The sequence below is a fragment of the Onychostruthus taczanowskii genome, unplaced genomic scaffold, assembly GCF_017590055.1.
Source record: "Onychostruthus taczanowskii isolate IOZ18803 unplaced genomic scaffold, ASM1759005v1 scaffold27, whole genome shotgun sequence".
NCBI classification, from domain to species: domain Eukaryota; kingdom Metazoa; phylum Chordata; class Aves; order Passeriformes; family Passeridae; genus Onychostruthus; species Onychostruthus taczanowskii.
The window spans coordinates 2,631,985-2,653,438 of record NW_024500017.1 but is presented as its reverse complement, the minus strand read 5'-3'; the positions used below and the strand labels follow the sequence as shown (position 1 = coordinate 2,653,438).

General features: G+C 41.7%; 1 protein-coding gene across 1 annotated transcript in view; it reads left to right on the top strand.

Moving 5' to 3' along the window:
* The window catches only part of EIF3H (eukaryotic translation initiation factor 3 subunit H), an 87,034-nt gene extending 85,068 nt beyond the window's left edge, over positions 1-1,966 (top strand). The window contains exon 8 of the mRNA XM_041407616.1: positions 1,701-1,966. Within this exon, the coding sequence (XP_041263550.1) occupies positions 1,701-1,798 (98 nt within the window). The 3' untranslated portion in view covers positions 1,799-1,966. The remainder of the gene's footprint in view (positions 1-1,700) is intronic.
* The last annotated feature ends 19,488 nt before the right edge of the window (positions 1,967-21,454 follow it).

The following is a 21,454-nucleotide window of genomic DNA, read 5'->3' as shown; positions in this document are numbered from 1 at the left end:
AGTTATTGATATTTCTAGGTTATTGCAGCAGCAACTGGTTGTTGCAGCAGCTGAGAAGGTTTTGTTTTTAATTTCAAATAGAGTGGAGATAATTTCTTTGTTTTGTATGACCAGAGATTTAGGGAAACTATCCCCATATTCTTGCACTGCCAGGAGAGGAAAAATACAAATGGAAGCAAAGCATAGATAGTTAGAGATACCACCCCGCAATTGCTTCAGTTCACTGGTGGGCTGCAGGCATAGCCACTGTCAGTGCCTGTCCTGTGCCTCCTGAAAGGGTAAAAATACCTGGGACCTCACAGTGTCAACAGAGAGCAGGCAACCTAGGTGCCCTGCTAAGTAAAATAAGTTTGGAAAATGTCATGAGAAAGCAAATTGTTTAACTGTAGCAGGCTTTTTGGACCAGATAGCTATCACTTTGTTTTGTACTGAGAGAAAATTCAAAATCCTGGTGATGTACTGTACACCAAAGACTGCTTTGGCATTACAAAAAAAAAAAAGTGGATTTGAATTACCTGAATTTTGAAGTGACCAAGCGATTATTATTTTAATAGTTTCACACTGATAATAAGTGCTGTGTTTAGAAGAAAGAATATTCTAGATTTATTACTCCTTACAGAGTCTTTTAGAAAACCCTATTGTTTTTACAGTTTTTAGCAGTTACTGAAACCTAGCAGCATTAAAGTATTTAAATATTCAACTCTAGCAGAGCTTATAAAGGCAACTGAAGAGTGTATATGTGTAGACGTGTGTTTTATGAAAGTGAAAGCTTAGGATGAATCACCCCTTACGAGAGAAGTAATTGAAAACGATTATACTTAAAGAAAAAGACAGTTTTCAGCCAAAGCACTTTCTTTTTTTGTTCTTTTACCATAGTCAGGGGAAGAATTGAAAGCATCCACTTCAACTTAGATGAAGTAGTTTGTGGATAAAGAATAAAACTTAGCTCTTTGTCTCTGAGGCATTGAAAAAGTTTTCAAATAGAGCTTTAAATCAAGAGTTTATTTGCCTTCTAAACAGCCTTAATTTTGATCAAACTGGCTTCAGGTTTTGCTATTCATAGCTAACAAGGGAAATAACTTGTAGCTGTAAGAGTATAAAAATGTTTTGATGGGCACGTTTGATTTGTAAAGCACTGACAAATCTTCATACCCTCTTCATACCAACTCTTCATACCCTGATGATTTTTGAAATAAAGTGAAATGTTAGGTAGAAAAAAAGGCTAGCAGAATGTCAGAGAAGAATGGCACAATTTTCAATGTGCTGCTGAAAAATACTTCTTGCAAATATTTTAATAGAGAAAGCATATGTGTAAGAACAGAACGGAAATTCAGTCTTGTAGAATTTTTAGAGCCGCTAAATTGAAGAACTAATGTGATTGAGCCTTCAGTTCAGGAGCAAGAATTGCTTATTCTTTTTATTGTCATATGTATTTTCAGAAATTGTTTGTAGTATGGCTGGAAAATTAAGGGTTTGAGCATACCAGTTTACCTGTTCTCCTAATTTAGTTTCTTCTTCTCCCCAAACATATTTGGGCATCCTGAAAATATAAAATTCCTAAGTGTGGAGTAGTTGAGCAGAGTTAGTGGCTTCTCTATAAATCTTCAGTGATTCACACACATTTGGCTTTTGAAAAACTGTGTTCTGGGTGTCTTTCTGAATTTCAAAACTGACAAGGGTTTATTCTTTCTTTCTGACAGGTCAAATTAATACCTACTGCCAGAATATTAAGGAGTTCAATGCACAGAACCTGGGCAAGCTTTTCATGGCTCAGGCTCTCCAGGATTACAACAACTGAAGAAACTTTGCTGAAGCCCTCAACAAGAAGTGTAATTTACAGCTTTACACTGTTCATGATCATCTTGAAAATTTATTATATTGGGAGGAGAGTCTTGTAAAACAGAGTCAACTTGGTTTATGTAGAATTCTCATTATAATAGAAAAATAAAGGCACATTTTAATGATATTTTAGTATTTTCTTACTTGTTGGCCGAATTGAACTGGAATTTTCTGTGGTCACTCAGGTTTTATAAATGTTTGGCAGTTATTCATGTTTAGTCATAGCAAATAATACAGGTTTTATTTAACTTGGAGTCAGAAATAAAAACAAATATTACAAATGTTCAGTATAACTGACTTAGAGAAGAAATTTAAGATTTCCCAGTTTTGGTTGAGAAGTTACAACTGCAATGTGCTAGACACTTGGGGCGGTTGCTCATTTTTATTTTAATCTGTTTGGATAATCTGGTGCAATGGTCCTCCTGTATCACAAATGTTTCTTAGACTTCACATTCAGAACATACAAAACCAGTGGGACATGGAGACAGGTCCCCACCATATTTTGTTGTGTTCCCATTTCCTGTTGCTGCCACCAACTGGGTTGAAATCAGAATCTGTAACCAAAAGCTGGAATGAAGACCAGTTAATGGTTGGATTTTGAGATCTTAAAGGTCTTTTCAACCTAAGCAATTCTGTGCAAATCCAGTGATGCTACTGAATTGTTCATGACAGAAAGTCCAGAAGTAGCTGGAGCAGCCAGTGCCATGTAAAAGAGCAGCATCTGCTGGAGCTTTGTCATGTTGATGAGTCTTTATTCCTGAACTTGATCTGCGTACCTTTTTAAGAAGAAAGTTAAAGATTTAGTACATGGCAACTCACACATGTTGCTGTCGTGATTTCGTCTTTTTTTCCTCTTGAGTTCTTGCATGTCATTGTGTCTTGAATACCAAGAGCCTAAAATACCAAGAGCTGAAGAAGTGTGGTTTGGTCTTTTAAAATCATATCCTCTAAATATGGACCTAGCATGTAATATTTCAGCCTCTACGGTGAATATTTTGGAAAGTTGTAAGTGTGTGAAACCTGAGGTTTAGACTAAGTACTTATTCTTTTCCAATCTAAACTGTAGTGATGGCAATATTTATGTAGATATGCATGCAAATTTTGTTCAGTCCTCACATATCTTGTCAAATTGCCAGGCTGATATTTTACTTTGGAAACCTTGGGCACTTTTTTTTGTGTTAGCTTTCATACAGTGAACTCCTCTGAAATCAGAGATCACTGAAGTATCCTGCTACAGTGCAGGATATGATTGAGTTTCATTTCCTATACAAAAAATATTCAAACTGTGTTAATTTTTCTAGTTTTCTGTAGCACCAAAATAACCGCCAGGGAACAGAAGGAGGAGCAGATAATTAGGCTAAGATGAGATATTTGAGAGAGAAAAAACGATCTCCTGGATAACTGGGAATAGAAGACTGACTCTGTGTATGGAAGGAAGAAGCAGTAACATTATACATACTAGGAGGTGTGCAAAGTTAGCAAAACAGATACTTGGAACAAGTTAAAAACAACCTGTGTGTTTGAATTAGTTCTTTAGGATTGAGGATGTAAATGAAGAAAGAAGGCAGTAATATTCTGTTCTGAATCTTAACAAGCTCAGTGGATTTTATTTAGCCATATTGAAAATGTGCTAAATGTCAATTAAAGTCCATTAAGAAATAAGGCAGATTTCAGTAGAGATTTGTAGCTTCTAAAGGCATAGACCTGTGTCTGAGAGGAAAATGAGATACAAAAGTAGGTGAGGTGTAAGTAGATTTTGGAGATGATTTAACTGTTCTGTTCTGAATTACACTTTGGTTTTCTGTCATGGTGGAAATAATCAGAGGCAGCTTCTCTGGGAGGCAAGAGAGGTGGGGTCACTTGAGTGTGTTGATGAATAGAAGAGAATCGACATCTGTGGAGATTGGAGATTAATAGAGATGGGCTGTATCTTCATACTGGATTCAGTGTGGACTTTCCCCATTTTCTGTGTATTTCTATAGCTTTGCTTTTACTTGTTCTTTACCTAATGTGAGGTCATTAACCACAAGATATGTCCTTTCTCTTTCTGACTATTGTAGCACTACCTGTTTTTTCTGTTTTCTTGTCTGTACAGAAAGGCTTTTCTGTAGACTAGTGAATAGGTAGTGACATAGTGTGTTTGAGAAATGCATATAAAGAAGTTAGAACTTCTTTTTGGTCAGCAAGCCATTGCAGAGGCAGGTATGGCCTCTGCCTTTGGTTCCCTCTCCATTACATATTCACAGGTAACTCGTATGCACACAGGAGACCAGATGTGCACGCAGGGGAAAACCTGCCCTATGGTTTCACACACGGTCTGCATCAAGCTGTCATCTCCTGTCAGGCTCCTAAGCATGCAGGTTTGTGTTGGGATAACTGGCTTGTAATTGATTTTTTTATTTCTGCAGAACTGTAATGCTTGTAAGAGAAAGTGTTACTATGGCATCCATCTCTAATTGGTGTGAATCTTGCAGGCTCTTCAAGCTAGATGTGCAAGTCTTTCAAAAGTGACATTTGAAAGGAGAAAAAAGGGGACAATTATCTTAGTTTTGATGCTGGAGAAGAACAGCATTTCTTCTAGTTGTTTAATACTTAAGTTCACTAGTATAGCTGGTAAGATTTTGCTGTGAGATTTACTGCCTCTGTTCCACTGCTACTTGTGAAATGTCTAATTGTACTGATAATTGGAGCAAACGTGGATGTGAAGTGCTGTCTCCCTTAACCACAGCACTAGCTAAGGTCCCAGTGCCATGGCTGCCACTTACAGGTGCCCCTTTCCCAGCACCCTTGTCCTGTGTAGACAGAAAGGCTTTGCTGGTGAAGGGTGGGGTGGATGCAGCTTCGTATTGCATAAAGGGGCAGAAATTCCATGCTCTGGTTGGTTGAGGTAGCAATGAATGGTGTATGCTCCCACTTGGCTCAAAGCAAAGTGGATTTCTAACAGTCTGAAATGTGTCTGGTTGGACTGGCACCCCAGTTATGCACAGGACAGGCCATAGGAAAAGGTGCTAAACTTTGGACCATCTATTGGTTTAAAAAAATAAATAAATTCTTTAGATACAGTTAACTGCCACAGCTGTTGTCACAATTTAGTCCTTAGCATTAATACGTAATGAAAATGAAACTAAATGGGAGACCTCTTCTGTAATTGGGACATACTTGATGTGACCTTGCCTTGACATCATGATATGATGCACTGTTTCCACTCTCTGTTTGGTATTCTCAAAGTTGAGCCCAACTCCATCTAAGCTGTAAAGTATTCTGCTGCTGACTGCCCACATGGAGGAAACACAGGGTGCTCCCCCACTTCTGCCCAGGTTATCATGTCCTTTTTTCTTTTCAACTCTACATGATATTCTCCCAAATATTTAAACATTTAGGAGGCATAATTTCTACTCCTGTGTGTCCTGTTGGAGTCTGGACATGTATGCAGAGCTGACCAGTGTGGGTATAAGGAGCTGCCACGTAAGAATGGGTAGTGTTTGTGCAGATGTAAACACGTGCACAGAGGGGCAGAGTAGAGAAGGTCTGAGTGAGGGTTTGGTGCTAGCAAGGATGCAGTGGGATTGGCATTGGCAACCAATAATGCTTGTAAAGAGCATTTGACATCTTTGTGTTTTTGCTCTTTATACTTGGCAAATTTCTGTGCCCATGCATTCATCTTGTTGGTCTATATTGCTCAGTTTTTTGCCTTCTGACAAATCTCTGATATGACAGATCACGGGTGACAATCTGAGGCATCTTTAAGAAGCAAGCACTATTTAATGATTTTCACTTGGCAGCCAAAGGACTCTGAATGCTCTTTTGAGGCGTCATTAGAAGCTGGTGGTGCAAATAATATCCTAGTCAAAATATGTGCAGTGTGTGCAGGAAGAGGAATTGAATTCCTGTCTGTAGAACTGCTTCTTATCTGGATTGACAGCCCTGGGGTGAGAGATACATCCCTCATGGTTTTCCATGTCTGTGCATTTCTCCCCTTGAATTTTATACTGCCTTTTAATTTTCTTCGGATTTTGCCCACAGCTTGTTGATTTTTAAGCAAAACCAGCATGCTGCTCTAAAACCCCTGCCTTCTGTCATTATATTTACTTTTCCATGAATTCTTCTGGAAAGCTTTGTCTGCAGTTGGAATTATGCTTTCAATTTTGTGATCTCAACATTCCATTTATGCTGGAGCTTTGAGTTGCTCAGGTGTCAGGTATGATCCCAAATTCAACTTTCTCAAGCCCCTGCACTTCAGCTGCAGGGGCCTTAAAGCCTTGGCACTGCTCAGGAGATGGTGGTGCTGCTGCTCTTTGGACTGGTCCAGAGGGACTTGTTCAGAAGCTTTTCGTGTCAACTTTACTACTGGAAGGAGGTTTATAGAAAGTTGGGCTTGTGTTTTATTTTTGATCTTTTATTGACAGAACAGATTGCTGTTGACACAGCTCATCATATGCTTAGCAATAGTGAACTGTGCAGAGCTGTGGAGGATGTCTAAAAACAGCAGCTTTGCAAAAGGCTCCTTACTGAGAGAAAAGCAAAAGGCTCCTTAATAAAAGAAAAGTTAATGTCTTATTCAATTAAAGCAAACATTTATATGTGAGGAAAAATGGCCAGATCCATTTTACAATTACATTAAAAGGCATTAGAGTGTCAGTAAAATAAACAAGGAAGAGTAGCAATGTATTCAGCCATCAGAAGCACAGCTGAAGCCTTCCAAACGTCATAAGATGAAAAGAATATGTGTAACAAGGATTGCCATTCTGGTTTGAATATCAATTTATTCAATCTCTCTCCGTTACTGAGGGTGATGTTGCTTAAATGTCATACAATACATCAATCTTTTTTTTTTTCCCTTCTGCATTTGACCAATACATATGTAGTGTTATATATGTCACGTTTTCATTACTCGGTGTGTGATTTCATCCCTTATCTCTCAGTAAAACTTATGGAGAGCCATATCCCTCAGGTTAGAAAGTTGAAATCTGGTTGAAAGTTTCAGGGGTCTTATAACACATGCAGTGTTTGCTTGCTTGTGTATCCTGATGTTTGAAAACAAGGCACTTAAATAGGTTTTCTCTGTCACAGAACCGATTAAGTTGTTTTTTTTTTTTGTTTCCAGATCTTTCACTTTGCTTCTTTAACATTAGCACATTTAATTATTAGCTCACAGATTGCATCTAAGGCAGAAAAACATATAAAACTGGAACTCACCAGTTGCAATAGACTTGCCTTTTTCAAGATGTGGTAAAAAATGTGCTTGAAAGGGAAGTCCTGACTAATAATGACCAATCTATGCATTTTAGAAGTAAGTAGATCAAGGCTAGTTGTCTTGGAAGAGTTTTAACACATAAGTTGTTTCTGTTTTGGACCAAATGTGTGATTTCCACACAGATAGTTATTTATTTTTTCATTGGCGGAAAAAAAAAAAAGGCAAAAAAGGCATGATCACATTAATTGCTGTGCAGAGGCTGGCAAATCTGTTGTTACTGGCTATGAAGAAAATAGTTTCCAAAATGATTAACAATTACAAATTCCAGTGATGTTAACAACTTCTTTACATGGACTTTAAGGTCATTAAAGTTAATAATTTTTAACGTGGCTCCTGAGTCATGCTCTAAGGTATCTAAGTGTCTAGTACTGTTAGGGAGGAAAAACCCTTTCAGTTTATAGAAGAGCACTTTCTACAGTTATATATGTGAGCACAAGCAATCATGGGCTTGGTTTCTTGTGGCTTTTTGGTCTTCTTAGTTCAACCACAAATAGCTGTTCACAATGACTCCTGCACACAAGTGCCACATGAGATGTTCAGTTCTCTCTCCAGGAGTTTCTCACTCAGGGAGTGCTGGTCCAGCTCCCAGCCCGTGGGGCTGTGTGTCCTGCAGGTCTGCTCAGGGCCTTGGCAGCACAGCCCACTGCTCTGTCTCGTAACTGTGCTTGGCCAGTGAGTTTGGAAGGTGTCAGATGAGCTAAGAGACTGCATGACTGCCTTAGCTCTGCCTCGTTGGAAAAGCTCAGCATCATCCTTCTTTAATGCTGAGACCACCAGCTGTGCACGGCGCAGTGTGCGAAGGGGAGGCTGTGCCGATCTGTGCTCGCAGGGAGCACCAGCATCCATCCTGGGCTGGCCAACATGGAGCGCAGTCAAACAAGCTCTTCGGAAGTGCTCCCATTCGCAAATTGATATTTTGTTAAGACTTTCATGAGCATTTAATTAATCCCCACACTCCAAGGAAAAACTTCAGGGGGGATACCCAGCCATTTGCATTTTATGTATCTGTAGAAGGGAAATCAGGTGATTTATGAGAGGCTTCTGCATCAAGCACCAAACCACTTCCATGGTTGTAAAGTGACTGGTTTGTGTTTGCCTATAAATTAAACATGCTGGCAGAAAAGTCAGCATTTGTGGGTGTGAATATTTCTTAAATCATAAGACCTTTCATTAGATCATAGCATTATTAGAAGAGATTCCTTTTGTTTATATATGGTATTTTTTCATCACTTTTAAATAAGCGGCAAAAATCAGGCATCTGTCTGAAATTTCTCATCCCCTTCATAGGCAGCTGCTGTTTCTTCCTCTCTTGGGACACCCAAACTTTACTTTTCTCCTACAAAATACAGAAAGGCATTCCTCAGTGAAGGAGGTGAAAGAGGACCTGGGCCATGGGCTTAGCAGTCCCAAAGGAAGAAACCCCCATTCCTGGAGAGAGAAGCTTGTCCATGTCTTGTGGCTCACCAGCCACAATCTCTGCCTGCCACCAGGCCATAGCAGAGAATGTGGCCACTCTAGGTACGAGTGTCAGCAGTGCTGCTGACCGACATGGGTGAATAATTTCTTTGTGTAGAGGGCAGCTCCTGATTTGAAACATAACAAGCTGCTTCTTCATTCACATCTGCCTGGCAATATAGACGTGAGCCCAACAGGAATCCTATCCAAACCTGGATACAATAGATCCAGATAAAAGTCCTCCCTGAGGTCCTTGAATCCCAGTGCTTCATTCCTCCAGTACAAGTAGCAATTCTCTCTTTTGTATTTTCTGAGTGTAAGCTCCTTAAGACAGATGCTGTCATCTGTCATATGCATTTAAAGTACTTCATGTGCTCAATCCAGCCCATGCTCAGCAGGCCCTTGATATCATTTGGAGAATCTAAGTATAATTGCCTTATTATTACATCTTATGCAGAAAATAGTACATGATTAGACTATTAAAAGGTTGTGTACTGAGTAACAGGATGAAGATTGCACTGACAATTCAGGTTTTTCCTGTCTCTTGAGGGCTCAGATTTCCAAAGTCTAGTAAAGCAGAAATTATTGTATGAATTTGTGTAGACTGCCATGCCAGCTGTATTTGAGGCTGTGCTGGAGACACAGTTACTCTCTCTGAGAGCCCAGAGAATGGAAAACAGCAGCACAATGCAATTACCTGCTATGTGTACCTGACAGCAGAAAGGTGTTAATGAGCTGCTTTGCTACCTGCTGAACAGCAATGCCATGATGAAGCCAAAATGCATAGATGTGATGAACCCTTCTGGTCTGGTAATGCTACCAGCCAGACAAGGTTGTTCTGCCTCCCCTCTTCTTAGCACCTGATTTTAATTTCTTATGTTTCTTAATTCTGTTATTAGATCATCATGTTACTTATTGTCAGCCTCCATCCTTGGTCATTCTTTGAATTTTAAGATCAAAACTCTCATTTTCCCTTACAGAAGTGCCAGAGCTTTTAATATGAAACTCTAGTTTTCCTTCTCTCTCTCTCTCTTTTTTTTTTTTTTTTTTTTTTTTTTTTTTTTTCTTTTCCCTTTTCTGTTACCTCAGCCTTGGAAATAGCTGAATCCCTTGAGCTAAAGCTTCCCAAAAAAGATCGTATTAGTCAGACAGCTAACATCAGGAATGTTTAGCCTGAATTGTTCAAAGTTATCCTGAAGCAGAGTATTACAATGGAAAATGTTAAGTAGCTTCCTCATAAGTGTGGCTACTTGTGCTGCCAGTAATATCCTTGGCCTTGTAGAGAATGTTCTTGTGCTAGCTAAATTAGATTAGCTAGGAAATTTGCTCATTCTTTAATGTCTATCAGATTTGAGACTTCTAGGCTTAAGCCTTCTGCAACTAATGCTGATGGTGAAATTATTGGATTCTGTGTGAATATGGACTTTGCAGGGGTGATGTGAAAATTTTGTACTGTTGAAATCTGTGAGTATTAAGAATGCAAGAATATAGGCATTACAATGCAAAACTAAAGAGAATAGCTTTCAGACCAGACTTAAGTGTGAACAAGAATGTGTATGACAATTCAGTCAGTTTTAACGTTAGCTTGTAAAAATCTCTAAGTGTATTAAGAACATAAGACTCCCCATGGCTTCTGGTAAAATTACATTTTTAATATTATATTAAAAAAAATGTGATGAAGAGTTCAATTCAGTTTTTCTGAATGCTTCATATATCTGAAGAATTACAACTCTTGGGAGAGCATAATATAATATCTAAAGTCATATTGGTATTTAATGTTTTGTCATTGTAGTTCTGCTTTCAGCCTCTGCACCTTATTCCATTACCCTCGGATATGCTGTGGAATTATTCAGATTTAAATAGCTTTTACCTCTCTCTGGCAAGAAAGCAATTCTGAGTGTATTATCTGCATTGTTTTTTTAAAAGAAACTGATAATATAAACTGCTGCCCTTTTCAACTGGAGATGGCTGCCTGGTGGCACTATTTAATAGCAGGTAAACAAGTAGGGTCTCAGCTGGCTTATTGTCACTGGGGTGTATAATATGTGCTCTGCTCCTGAGAACAGTTGAGACATTTGCAGATTTAAAATACTGAGCCATTTGTCCTGTATTTTGTACGTGTTAGGCAAATTTTTTTTGACCCCATGAAAATCTAGAATATCTTCAATGCTGTGTGATGTTGATTTTCAATCCCCAGAGGCCTTTTTTTTTCAGACCAGGGCATGGTCCAGCCCAGAGCTGTCTTTGGGAGCAAGTAGTTCAGAGGGATGAATCATTGCCTGAGGTAAGTCACCTGGCTGGGCTGTGGTACCCCAGCTAGCTGGAGTCCTTTCTGAGTGCTGGGCACAGCTCAGCTGGGAGCCTTGGGGACACGCTGAGCCACGCTGCCCAGCCTGGGCCATTCCATGCGATGTGCCAAGGAATCGAGAGGGAGGGAGGGAGGAATCGAGAGGTTCAGGATATCCTCTGTGCCAGCACCTCCCCAGTTTGAAAGCAAGCGTTGATGGTGACTGAGGCCAGCACTTTTACTGACCATTCATGGAGAGCAGACGCCTATTCCTGGCAGAGGAGATCTAAAATGTCCAGGGGCAGGAGTAGCATCCAAGCCATGCGTATGCCCCATACAGAGAATTCACAGTGCATGCTCATGCTTGAGCACCTTGCAAAGTGATCAGCTCAGCTACAAACGAGCTGCTCTCTTTTGGCTCACTCTGCTGAGCTAAATGGGAGAACTTCTTTGAAGCTTGTTCATGGCTGATTTTAATAGCAGCAGTCTCATCTTGTTGTATGGGGCTTTAATTGCACACATCCCATTAGTGCTAATGGAGTTATGCACCTGAAGTCCTGCACATGAAGATGGGACTATAAATCCAGGGTTGCAACCTCATTAAAGTTGTTTATTTCACATGTAATAGCCTTTTTGCCACCAGGATGCCTTAATTCATTGCTTTATTTGTCCCTTTGAATGAAGTCTTCTCATCTCAAGATCATAACTGCTTCTGTGCCGTGCCCGTAGATGACCAATCACACTTTTCTCCATCTCTGTTGCTCAGCATGGCAAAAAAAAAAGCCCGGACCCACCTCCTGTGAGACCCTGATACAGAGAATTTATTTTAAAAAAATCTTTTAGGCCTCACCAATTCCTGCATTGTTTTTCATTATGAGTGCTGGGAGGTGCTGCTCGGCCATGCCATTTCTCAGTGCAGTTTCCCATTGTTTTTGGTGATAAAGCTCTACTCAATACTTCCCTGCAGGTGGGGAGGGCAGGGCACAGTGAAAGTGGGGGCAGCAGTGCTGGGCTTGTGCTGGAGAAGGTGTCTGTGTGCATCAGGGAGTGAGATGCTCTGGCATCTGGGCCTGGGGTAAAGGCAGGGGAAAAAAAGAAGGTGGGAAAGCCAGGAGAACTGAGGTTTGCAGAGCTGAAGAAGCTACCTTTAGTGAAGAACAAGTGTCCACAACTAGTGGGATAAAAAGATGGATTTCCCCAAGTGACGAAAGCAGGCTCAGGTGTGACCATTTACAAAAACATGGTGGTTTGTGAGCAGATGGAGTGTGCTGTTGGCACACAGCCTGTGTGGGCTGCTGGGCAGGGATGTTTGCTCCAGTCCAACAGGAGGAGACACTTCTGACAAGTAGGTGCCTTTGTCTTCTGCTTTCTTGTGGTCTTTTCAACCTGAATCCTGTTCATCACTGAAGGGTGATATATGCAGGAATAGCAGGGTCTTTTCCGATTCATCACAAATTGTGGGTAGCAAAAAAAATAAAAGAAGTTATATTCTAATAACCTTTGCTTTGAACTTCTAAATCTTTTTTTACAATAATGATTTTATTCACACTGGTTATGAAAAGCTGTGTCATCTCCAGGCCAAGGTTTTCTCTAGTAGTCCACCAGATGAGTGCACATCACAGGTTGGCCTGGCATGACTGGTTTGCCAAAGACATGAATTAAAGTCTGAACTCTCCAAAAGGGCTATAACAAGAGTAATGGCTATTAAGAATATGTGTCATTTCTGACATGGAAGTGTTAAAAAAACCTGCTTTAGGTCCATGTTTCTTGGTTTGGATTTGTGTGAGTGTTGTGCTTTGGCAGGAGTACACTGAGGTTACAGGGAGGACTGGGGGAAATGAGTGCCTGTTCTTTGTCCAGCCTGGCATGTCAGAGGGCAGTGGATCTGGGCCAGCTTTAAAACAGGGTATGTTTCAAAAACACAGGTAGGAAGGTGATCACTAAGAGGGTAAGCAAAAGGGGGATCATTTTGGAATGTCTTGGTGGGAGAGAGGAAAGGGAAGGAATTAGGAAGACACAGAGCTATTAACCTGCACTAACAAATCAACTGACTTGAGGAAATGCCCATGTGTGAGGGTGACATTAAGGGCAGATGCAAAGGTGGGTTTTCATATTACTGAGTGAGAAGATTTCTGCCTGGAGGTAGCTCAAACTAGGTATAAATATGAACAAGAGCAGACTGAAGCCAGTGATGAGCAATCTTCTGCAAGTGGTGAGACTATCCTGGTGACCTGGGAAGAGAGAGTAGGTGTCTGTGTGGGGCAATGCTAAGTGAAAATGGTCCTGGTGGAACAGGAAACTTTTTTGTCAGGTATTAGTTTACAGATGACACTTTATTCTGAAGAATTGGAATGTGTCCTCACCACTTATATCTGCAAATCAGAGCCTTCACCAAGGCTCCCAAACCCATCACATCCCCCAGCACCATTTTGCTGTTGTCCAGATTAAGCTTTACTGTCATTGCAGAGCTTCCCCTTCACTGCTGCACACTGTTTGCAATACTCAGCTCACTGAGTCAATTTGCAAGTGGAGTTATCCTGGTTTGAAACATCTCATTTGGAGATGGATCCAGATAAGAGAGCAGCAGTATTGAACTCCATGTTGTGACTCAAAACAATGGCCAAAATGGAACTCCTTTACACATTTATTTCCATTTCCATTTTATTTTCTTACTTAAGTGAATAATTAGGATAGAAGTTGCTCCCAAGTATGAGTTTCACCCAAGGTTTCATGGTACCCTGGACATCTCAATCCCCCTTAGAGAAGTTTCAGATTAAAGCCCTTAAATTTCAGGTGTGCTGAATGCTTCTGTGTGCTCCACTGTGATAAAGGCATGCTTGCCCTTGGACACTTTCAGGCTGCAGCATTGCAAACATGGCCAGTGTCCAGGCACAGCTTTCCCTCTCCCCATCCATAACTGAGACCATAATTTCCTTGCCGTCCCTCTGTGCCCTGCTGGCAAGGCAAGCAGCTATGCCAGCAGTGCAGTCATTCAGTTTGTGCAAGCCTAGGGAGACCATGAGGACCCTTCAGTCAAGGACTTTTCAGTGAAACTGCTGGCTCTACCCATTTTGTGATACTCACAGACATTTATCTATTAAAAGAAACAAATTCAGACACTATCAGTTTGTACCAACTTTTTGTTCTTCCGCTCAGATCTGGTTTTTTGTTCCAGAAACTGTGCAGGTTTTTGGAATTTTTAAGAGGTCTTATTTTTTACCAAATCAGCACAATGTAGTAGTTAGAGTAAAAATGGGGCCATTTTATTTTAACATCTGACTGTGAATCATGTTTGACATTGGCAAGGAACAAATAAAGGCATTCTGTTGTTTCCCTATGAAATGAGGAGGGTTTTGTTGGGTTTTTTGGAGGAGGGGTGTTTCTTGCTCTTTGATGAGAGTTTTGTTTTGGTCATCTAGGTCTGTAGTGTGCTATGCAGAAAGTGCACCCCATGGTTCCTCACGAAAGACTCCTGATTATGGGTTGGTAGGCTAAATATTTAGCAATCAACTTGGCAGGGGAAGCGCTGCTGGGAGCCACCACCCAGGGAGCATCCCACTACCTACTTCCAGAGCAGATCCAGCTATACCACTGAGATCCTGGCTGCCATGCCACCTGCATTGCTGGTTGCTGGCCTGCGCAAGCCCTTTGATGAGACCACACAAGCTGGCTTTGATCTAGAGGTTACCACCTGCCAGGGGCTCTTGTGTAGCACTTGGCCCCAGAGTGGTTCATCTCAGCTGTCTTCTGCTGCCTGTGTTGGACCTGGTCTTCTGGTGCCCCTGTGAAGTGTGTGATGCACAGGGGACCAGATGAAGGCACCTACTTTTGAATGGGATGGTTGTGCCCTGAGCTGTGCTGACTGCACAGGAGGCACAGGGGTACCTGCTCAGGTGCATGCAGACTGTCAGTCAAGTGCACATCCCCCTGGTGCTTCCTCTGAGATCACACTGGAGCTGAGGGTCTTCTGTACGTAGGTGAGATCTGCCTCTTCATGCTGGTCCTGTGATACTTTGAAAACCCTGAATTTGCACCTGGAAATGGGAATAAAGCAAGTCTGCATGCAAGGAGTGCTCTTGCTGTGCTGTGCCACCCTCCCCTGTGTCTGCCAGCAGGTGTGTGTGTGCTCCCACGTGCTCTGAAAGTGAAGTGAGTCCCCACTGATGATCAAACTCTGAAATCCAGATCGTGTCCATCTTAGTGAGACAATCAAGTTGGTTACATGAAGTGTATCGTGCCTTTGTCGATATTTTTTAATAGCTACAAATATTTTCTATCAAGTTTTATTAAGTGAGACCCACATACTTCTCCCAGCTGTGACTGCGGTCTGTTCCTGCATAGCTGTTCACCCCGCCCTTGCTCAACAACACTTCACAGTCATGCTGTGGTGCAGATGAAGAATTTGGGTTTGAAGCTGGCAATCTGATTCCCATTAAAGCTGTATGGAAATTTGCCACACACCTGCCTAGGAAGCTGGAATAAATAATTCAGTGCTGTACAGTGATACCTAATAGCAAGCAGATAACTTGCAAAACCTTGTACTCGATTCAGCTGTTCTGTGCTTGGTCCTTTCATGGCAAAAGAAAAACCCCAAGACGGACATGGAGAGGCTAGAAAGGGCTGTGAAAGGACCTTCTGAGCATGAGCTTTTAGCCCTTCTGAAGGAAGGGAAGGGACTGACATCTGGTACAGCTGAGGAATGCAGCGAGGAGAGCAAACTGTGAGACCCACTGACGCTCGCTGGGGAGAGAGGCACCAACGGGAACGCGGCGAGTTAATTGCTGCAACTTAATAACCATACAAGGCAAAAAGAAGAGCGTGAAAATCTTTGTGTCTGACTCTCATTTTCAGAAATACCTTCTCACTTTAGGAGCAAGTGTCATAAATAGACTTTAGACTCTTCATTGCATGCATTCCTTTTGCAAGGAAGGCCACCTTTGTTAGATTCAGAATCACAGAATATTCTGGGTTGGAAGGGACCCAAAGGATCACCACACAAATCTATTAACCCATAACTGTGGGAGACACTCTTGCTACAAGCATGACTGATTTGCCCTCACTAGATGCAGCTACGTAAATTTGTGTTGAAAGCTGTCATGAAGGAGATGTGGGCAGAAACTTCCAGGTTTAGGTTCTGTGCTGTTTGCAAATTAGTTGATCATATTGATTGCCTAGTGCTTTCTCACCTTTTTCACTGTGTTTTCTGCATGCCTATGGACACCTGGTGATTAGTATCTGCAGTTAGAGCAAATGTCATCAAATCTAACTGTTGTTGTTTTATTTTATGTTTTGTGGCTCTAGCAGTCTTGGCATCTCACGTGAGAAATGAGGTCATAGTGTTTCCCTTTAGGAGCTCACAAGCTATATTTGAGAATATAATCTTAACAAATATTGATTTGCCTTTAAAGAAGCCTTGATTTGCATAAAATTAGATTTTTTAGATTTTTTTCCTGCAACATCTTTTAATTACCATTCTTTCTTATTATTGAAATCTAAGTGATTCGTGCCTCCAGGCTGCTGGTGATCTGTAAGTTACATTGGAGACAATATATCTAATTCAGCAAGAACGATGCACTGAGTCCAAGACACAATGCAGCCTGTTAAAAGAGATAATCTAATCTAAATGCTAAATATGAATAGATTAAGGATGTAGTCACTTTCAGAATTGCAGTTTGTGACTGGGCTCATGGGCTTTAATGACAACTCCCTCCCTGTTGTCAAACCTCCATCTGCACCTCAAGCACAGCAGAATTGCATCTGTTATCATCATGAAAACCTAAACCTTATCAACTGTGTACAGACACCTGTTCATCTTCTGCAACCTGTTTACTCATAGACTTGCCTTTGCAGGCCTGGTCTTGAAAAGGGGGGACAAAAATTACCTCTTGGATGGCACCAGATAAGCCAGCCCAAGCTGAAGAGCTGCCTCACTGCAGACCTGCTTCCCCTGCTGTGGTGGCTGTGGGCTCTGTCCCTACCAGGCTGCCCCAGGTGAGGAGGGACTGGGGAGGAAGAATAACCAGAATCTCCAAACACAGTCCTGCTGTCACAGCAAGCAGGACAGCAGCTGTGTTGCAGATAGGAAGAAGATTTGCTGCACAACAAGGTGTCATTCCCTTACTGTTGCTTCCTAGTGCTGTAAACTCCCTGGACCAATGTAAATAATATATGTGAATTAAACAGAAGTGGTTTCTACTATTACATAGTTATTGTAACTATTTCCAAGCTGTATGTCAAAGAGATTTTTCAGGCATGTCTGCGCTCAGAGGGAAACTGTAGGTAGATCTGTGTGCTCAATTTCAGCATTAATCTTGGGACAAGTAGGTAACAAGTAGTCTCTCAATGACATTACAGTATATTGTGTTTACGATGTCAGACTAAGGCCATTCTGATTTTTTGACTTCTATAAAACACCCCATATACTGTACTAGGAAATAGTCACTTTTTACATACGATGTGCCAGGTTGGTATGGTTAGACAATTTTGGTACATTTCCAAAGAAACTAGACTTCTGGGATTTTTTATTTCATTCCTCCCAATGCAATCTGATCTACTGCTGGTCCCATGTGAAGCCAGTTTATGTACCTTTGGCCACACAACTCCACATGATTACTAGCTGACTTTCTTGGCTCTTAGAAAAGTTGTCAGGCAATTTTTTGATGTTAGCTCCCAATAAGAGAAACAGGGTGCTTGCTGGTAATTCTTTAAATACAGGGTAATTAAAAAAAAAAAAATCTCTGAACTACATTTTTCTTAAATTTGGGCAGTTATAAGATGCTCGTTTCCTTATTGGGGAGAAACAATGTTCTTTTACTCCTAGTTGGAGACTGGAACAGACTTTGCAACATAGAAATCTGCTTTACTAATAAAATCTATCAATCAGCTAAACATGCATACCCAATAATTCCTCCAGGGTCATGCAAATTGCTCACTGGAAAACTGCAGAGTCTGTCATACCTGGAAATATTTCTAGATGTTATTATTTTTTCAAGCTTTGGTGCTTGTCAGGATGGCAAATTTAGGAATAATGGGATCCTTTCACCTTTTATTTAGCTACTGGATGAGCTGCATCTCTCAGTTGTAGCTATGGTTTAGCTCCATTGCCCTCCAGGCTCTTCAGGGTCAGGCATTTCTTGTCGTGCTCCTGGGATGGGGTGATCATGGGTGGGGGGGGGGGGGTTCTGCAAGGGCAGATGGAACAACATCACTTCTGGAGTGGCAGCACTGCCCACCCAGCACCTGGGCACAGTGGGGCCAGTCCTGCCCCATAATGCTGCTAACAGAGGGTTGGGACCATGGGGTGGGGACAGGGTAAGGCTTCTGAGTGAATTTGAGAGGCATATTTTGCATGTTACTGGCCAGGGAACATTCTGCTGGTAGTTTCTGTGTGATGGAAAAACAGTGGGGAGGAGGTGGCACGTTTCCTGATTCAGTGGGAGAAGACTCAGGCCTTGGGAGCCCAAGTCAGAGCTCTGCCCTATTTCACAGAAGCTAAATGAGCATTTCTCAATCTTTTAAAATCAAAGGACCTACAAGGTTTTTTGATCTGAGCACCAGCAGCCAGGGAGTGAGCAGTGCCTGTAGGCAGGCACTGACATAAATGCCTGCCAACTGCGTGGGATGCTGTGTGTGTGTTTTGGTTTAGTTTCTTAATTATTTTTCTGCAATCAGTTCCCGGACCACCTTCTGGTGCCTTTTGGATTGTGGATTGCCCATGGGCCCCACTGAGCAATGCTGAACTGGATGACTGTTTGGAACCTGGCTGCACCAGAGGCACTGTGGATGAAGGATTTATGTGCTGTTACGTATATTCCCTGAAATAATCACTTCTGTCTGAAGTACTTTGATATTGATAAGTGGCTGAGGTAGAATTTGTGTTCCTATCTAGTCCTACATGCCTTGTTTTGCAATTATCCACCTTCACTGGTTTTCTCATACAGACTTTAATTTAGCAATTATTTCTTTACAACGATCTACATAAATTCAAACATTGCATCCAAGGGTTTAATCCAATGTGTGCATTTCAGGTGAAATGTTAGAAACCTTTCAGCATCTGTAATAATTTTTCTGTATTAAATGTAGGAATTTTTAATTTAACACTAAAAAAATACACTTCAGTTGTATGGGCCAGCTTCAAAGTGTCTGCAGGCAGGAAATTGAAAGTTGGATGCTCTCTTCTAGCCCAGTGGAAGAAAAAGTTTCACAGGAGCTGGACTTCAAGGCCAGCTCAGTCTGGTCTTGGTTGCTGAGCTTGCTGCTTCACAGGGAACCCAAGCTCCTTCCTAGGGATGGATGAAAGTGTCAGGAGACTGGTCAGCATGACTTTGCCCTGCAGAGGACTGTGTGCTGCTGCTGCTGCCCTTCACCCCAACAGTGGGGACTTTCTAGGGATGTTTGTTTTCTGTTGTGTCAAATCAATGACAGCCCATGGACACTGGGGTCAGTACTTAGTTGGTGGTCACAGATTAAACTCAAAATCACAACCTGTCCTGAGGAGGAGTTGACAGATGCACTGGGTGTCTGACAGGAGAGTGCAGGGGAAGTGACTGATTCACATCACTTCATTACCCTCTCTTAATTCCTGTAATCAAGGTCTTGGGCAAATGCTAAGAAAAAGTGGCTTTCACCTCAAAAATATGTCATGTGCCAATATTCAATGCACAGCCCATGGCTTCAGGCTGAGACCTGCTGGTCCTGTAGCAGTGACAGGTTTTTCCCACTTCCTGCATCCACCTGCAGAGTTCCCAGGGCAGCAGAGCCGAAGGTACCCACCTAGGAAAGGTGAGTGATAATATGATTGCAATAAAAAAAGGTAAATCAATCACCGTGTGTTAAAAGGGTAATTAGTGAGCAGGTTGCCACTTAGTAGTTGGGCTTTTGATCTGCTTGGTCAGGCCAGTTTTTTCAGGAGTGGCTGATGGTCTGTAGTACTTGATCTCTCCAGTACGTGCATCCTGTTCTGTGGGCAACTGGCTGAGTGATAAATCTGGCTGTGCTGCAGCAGAGCTTAACCCTGCTCGTGAACAGCCACTGCAAATGACATTTGGGGCATGTGCTGCATTTTAAACATTGATGTCATGGCTGTTTTTGTTGCTGTTTCAAAACACTGGAAGAGACAAGGCAACAGGATTATATAGTTTGCTGGCTCTCTTTTGCATGTTCCTAATCTTAAAGTGATTTTTCTTTTCAGTCATAAATAGCATTCTTTTCATTTTCTTTTAATTTTGCTGCCGCTTTGGTTGTCAGATCTGGTTTATATACTCAGTGTATATACACATTCCTTAAAAGAGAGGGATCCTGCTGTTTTGCCTCAGGCACTTTGCAGCCCATTCCTCATAATGGCAACAGCAAATCTTCTCAAAGAGCAAATCTTTCTGCCCTGCCAAGTGCATGACTTGCAGCAGAGTTGGTGGAGACAGCACTGGACCTCTGTACTCTCCTCAGAGACGAGACCTCTGTACCTTACCTGTCCCATAGCTAAGGAAAACTAAATCATCCTCACAGATGAGCAATTGGGATTTTTTGGTCACAGGAGCAGAAGAAAGGGAAGCCCTCCTCACCTGCCCTGCAGGAATGTGTTCTTTCCTGTAGTCGACTGAAAAAAGTGATGGTGTAGCAATTTTCTTGTGTGGCTTTTGATGTTGATATTTTCTTTAACCATCTTTTTCTGTGAGCAGAGAAGAATCTTGGGTTTCTTTTTGTGTTAGAAGAAGGCAATTTTCTAAGTGATGCTCTAAATTTATTGAAGAAAAACTTGAGAGTTTTTCAATTTCAAGGCTGAAAACCCAAAAGGTGAACAAGAAGAAACCCTCAGAGTATTATTATCAAGACAAACAAGAAAGCCAACCAACTAAACAAGCCAACAAATAAAGACCTAACCCAGCTTCTGGTGAGGGATGGCAGTGGTGTGGGCATCTGTCTGTTGGACTGATGATGTTGTCAGTAACTCCCTCTGTTCCTCCTCCTCCCCCTTGTCTTCTAATTTTGTGAATGCTATTTTTATAACTCCTTCTTCTTGGGTGTGTTTGCTGTGGTCTAGGGGAGACACCAGGAGAAACACCATCATCTGATTTGCTGTGGCCTTGGCTGTGTTTTCCCTCTCAGGTTTCTTGCTTGCTGGCTGTGCTGCTGCCTCCCTGATTGCCTCTGTTCTGGGTCAGTGGCTTCAGCAGCCTGGGAGGGCATCAGGTCCTTTAAGGCTGATTTGCTTGGTCAGGACACTTTTACAAATGTGTGTTACATTGATCTAATTGTCCTCTGCCCTGAAAGAGCTGACAGCCTGCAGACCTCCCAGGATGTGCCCTTCCCTGCTTTGTGACTTTCTCTCCATCATTTTCCATATCTTTTTCACTGACAGAAGAGCTTAAAACGGAGCTGAGGATGGAGATACTCTGGCTTTATTAAGAGGATCTGATATTGTTATTTACTTTTCCTATGGTTCTTCTATTAATGACCGTTGCAGCTCATGCTTTACTTTAATCTGACATTAAACAATTAATTTAAGAGTTATGGATGCTTAATTTCAAGCTTTGCCTGAAAATACCCACAAAATTTATATTTGAAGTTGCCAAAGCCAGTAGACCTGTAGAGGGGAAGCTGCTGCAGCTCCACAACCTCGA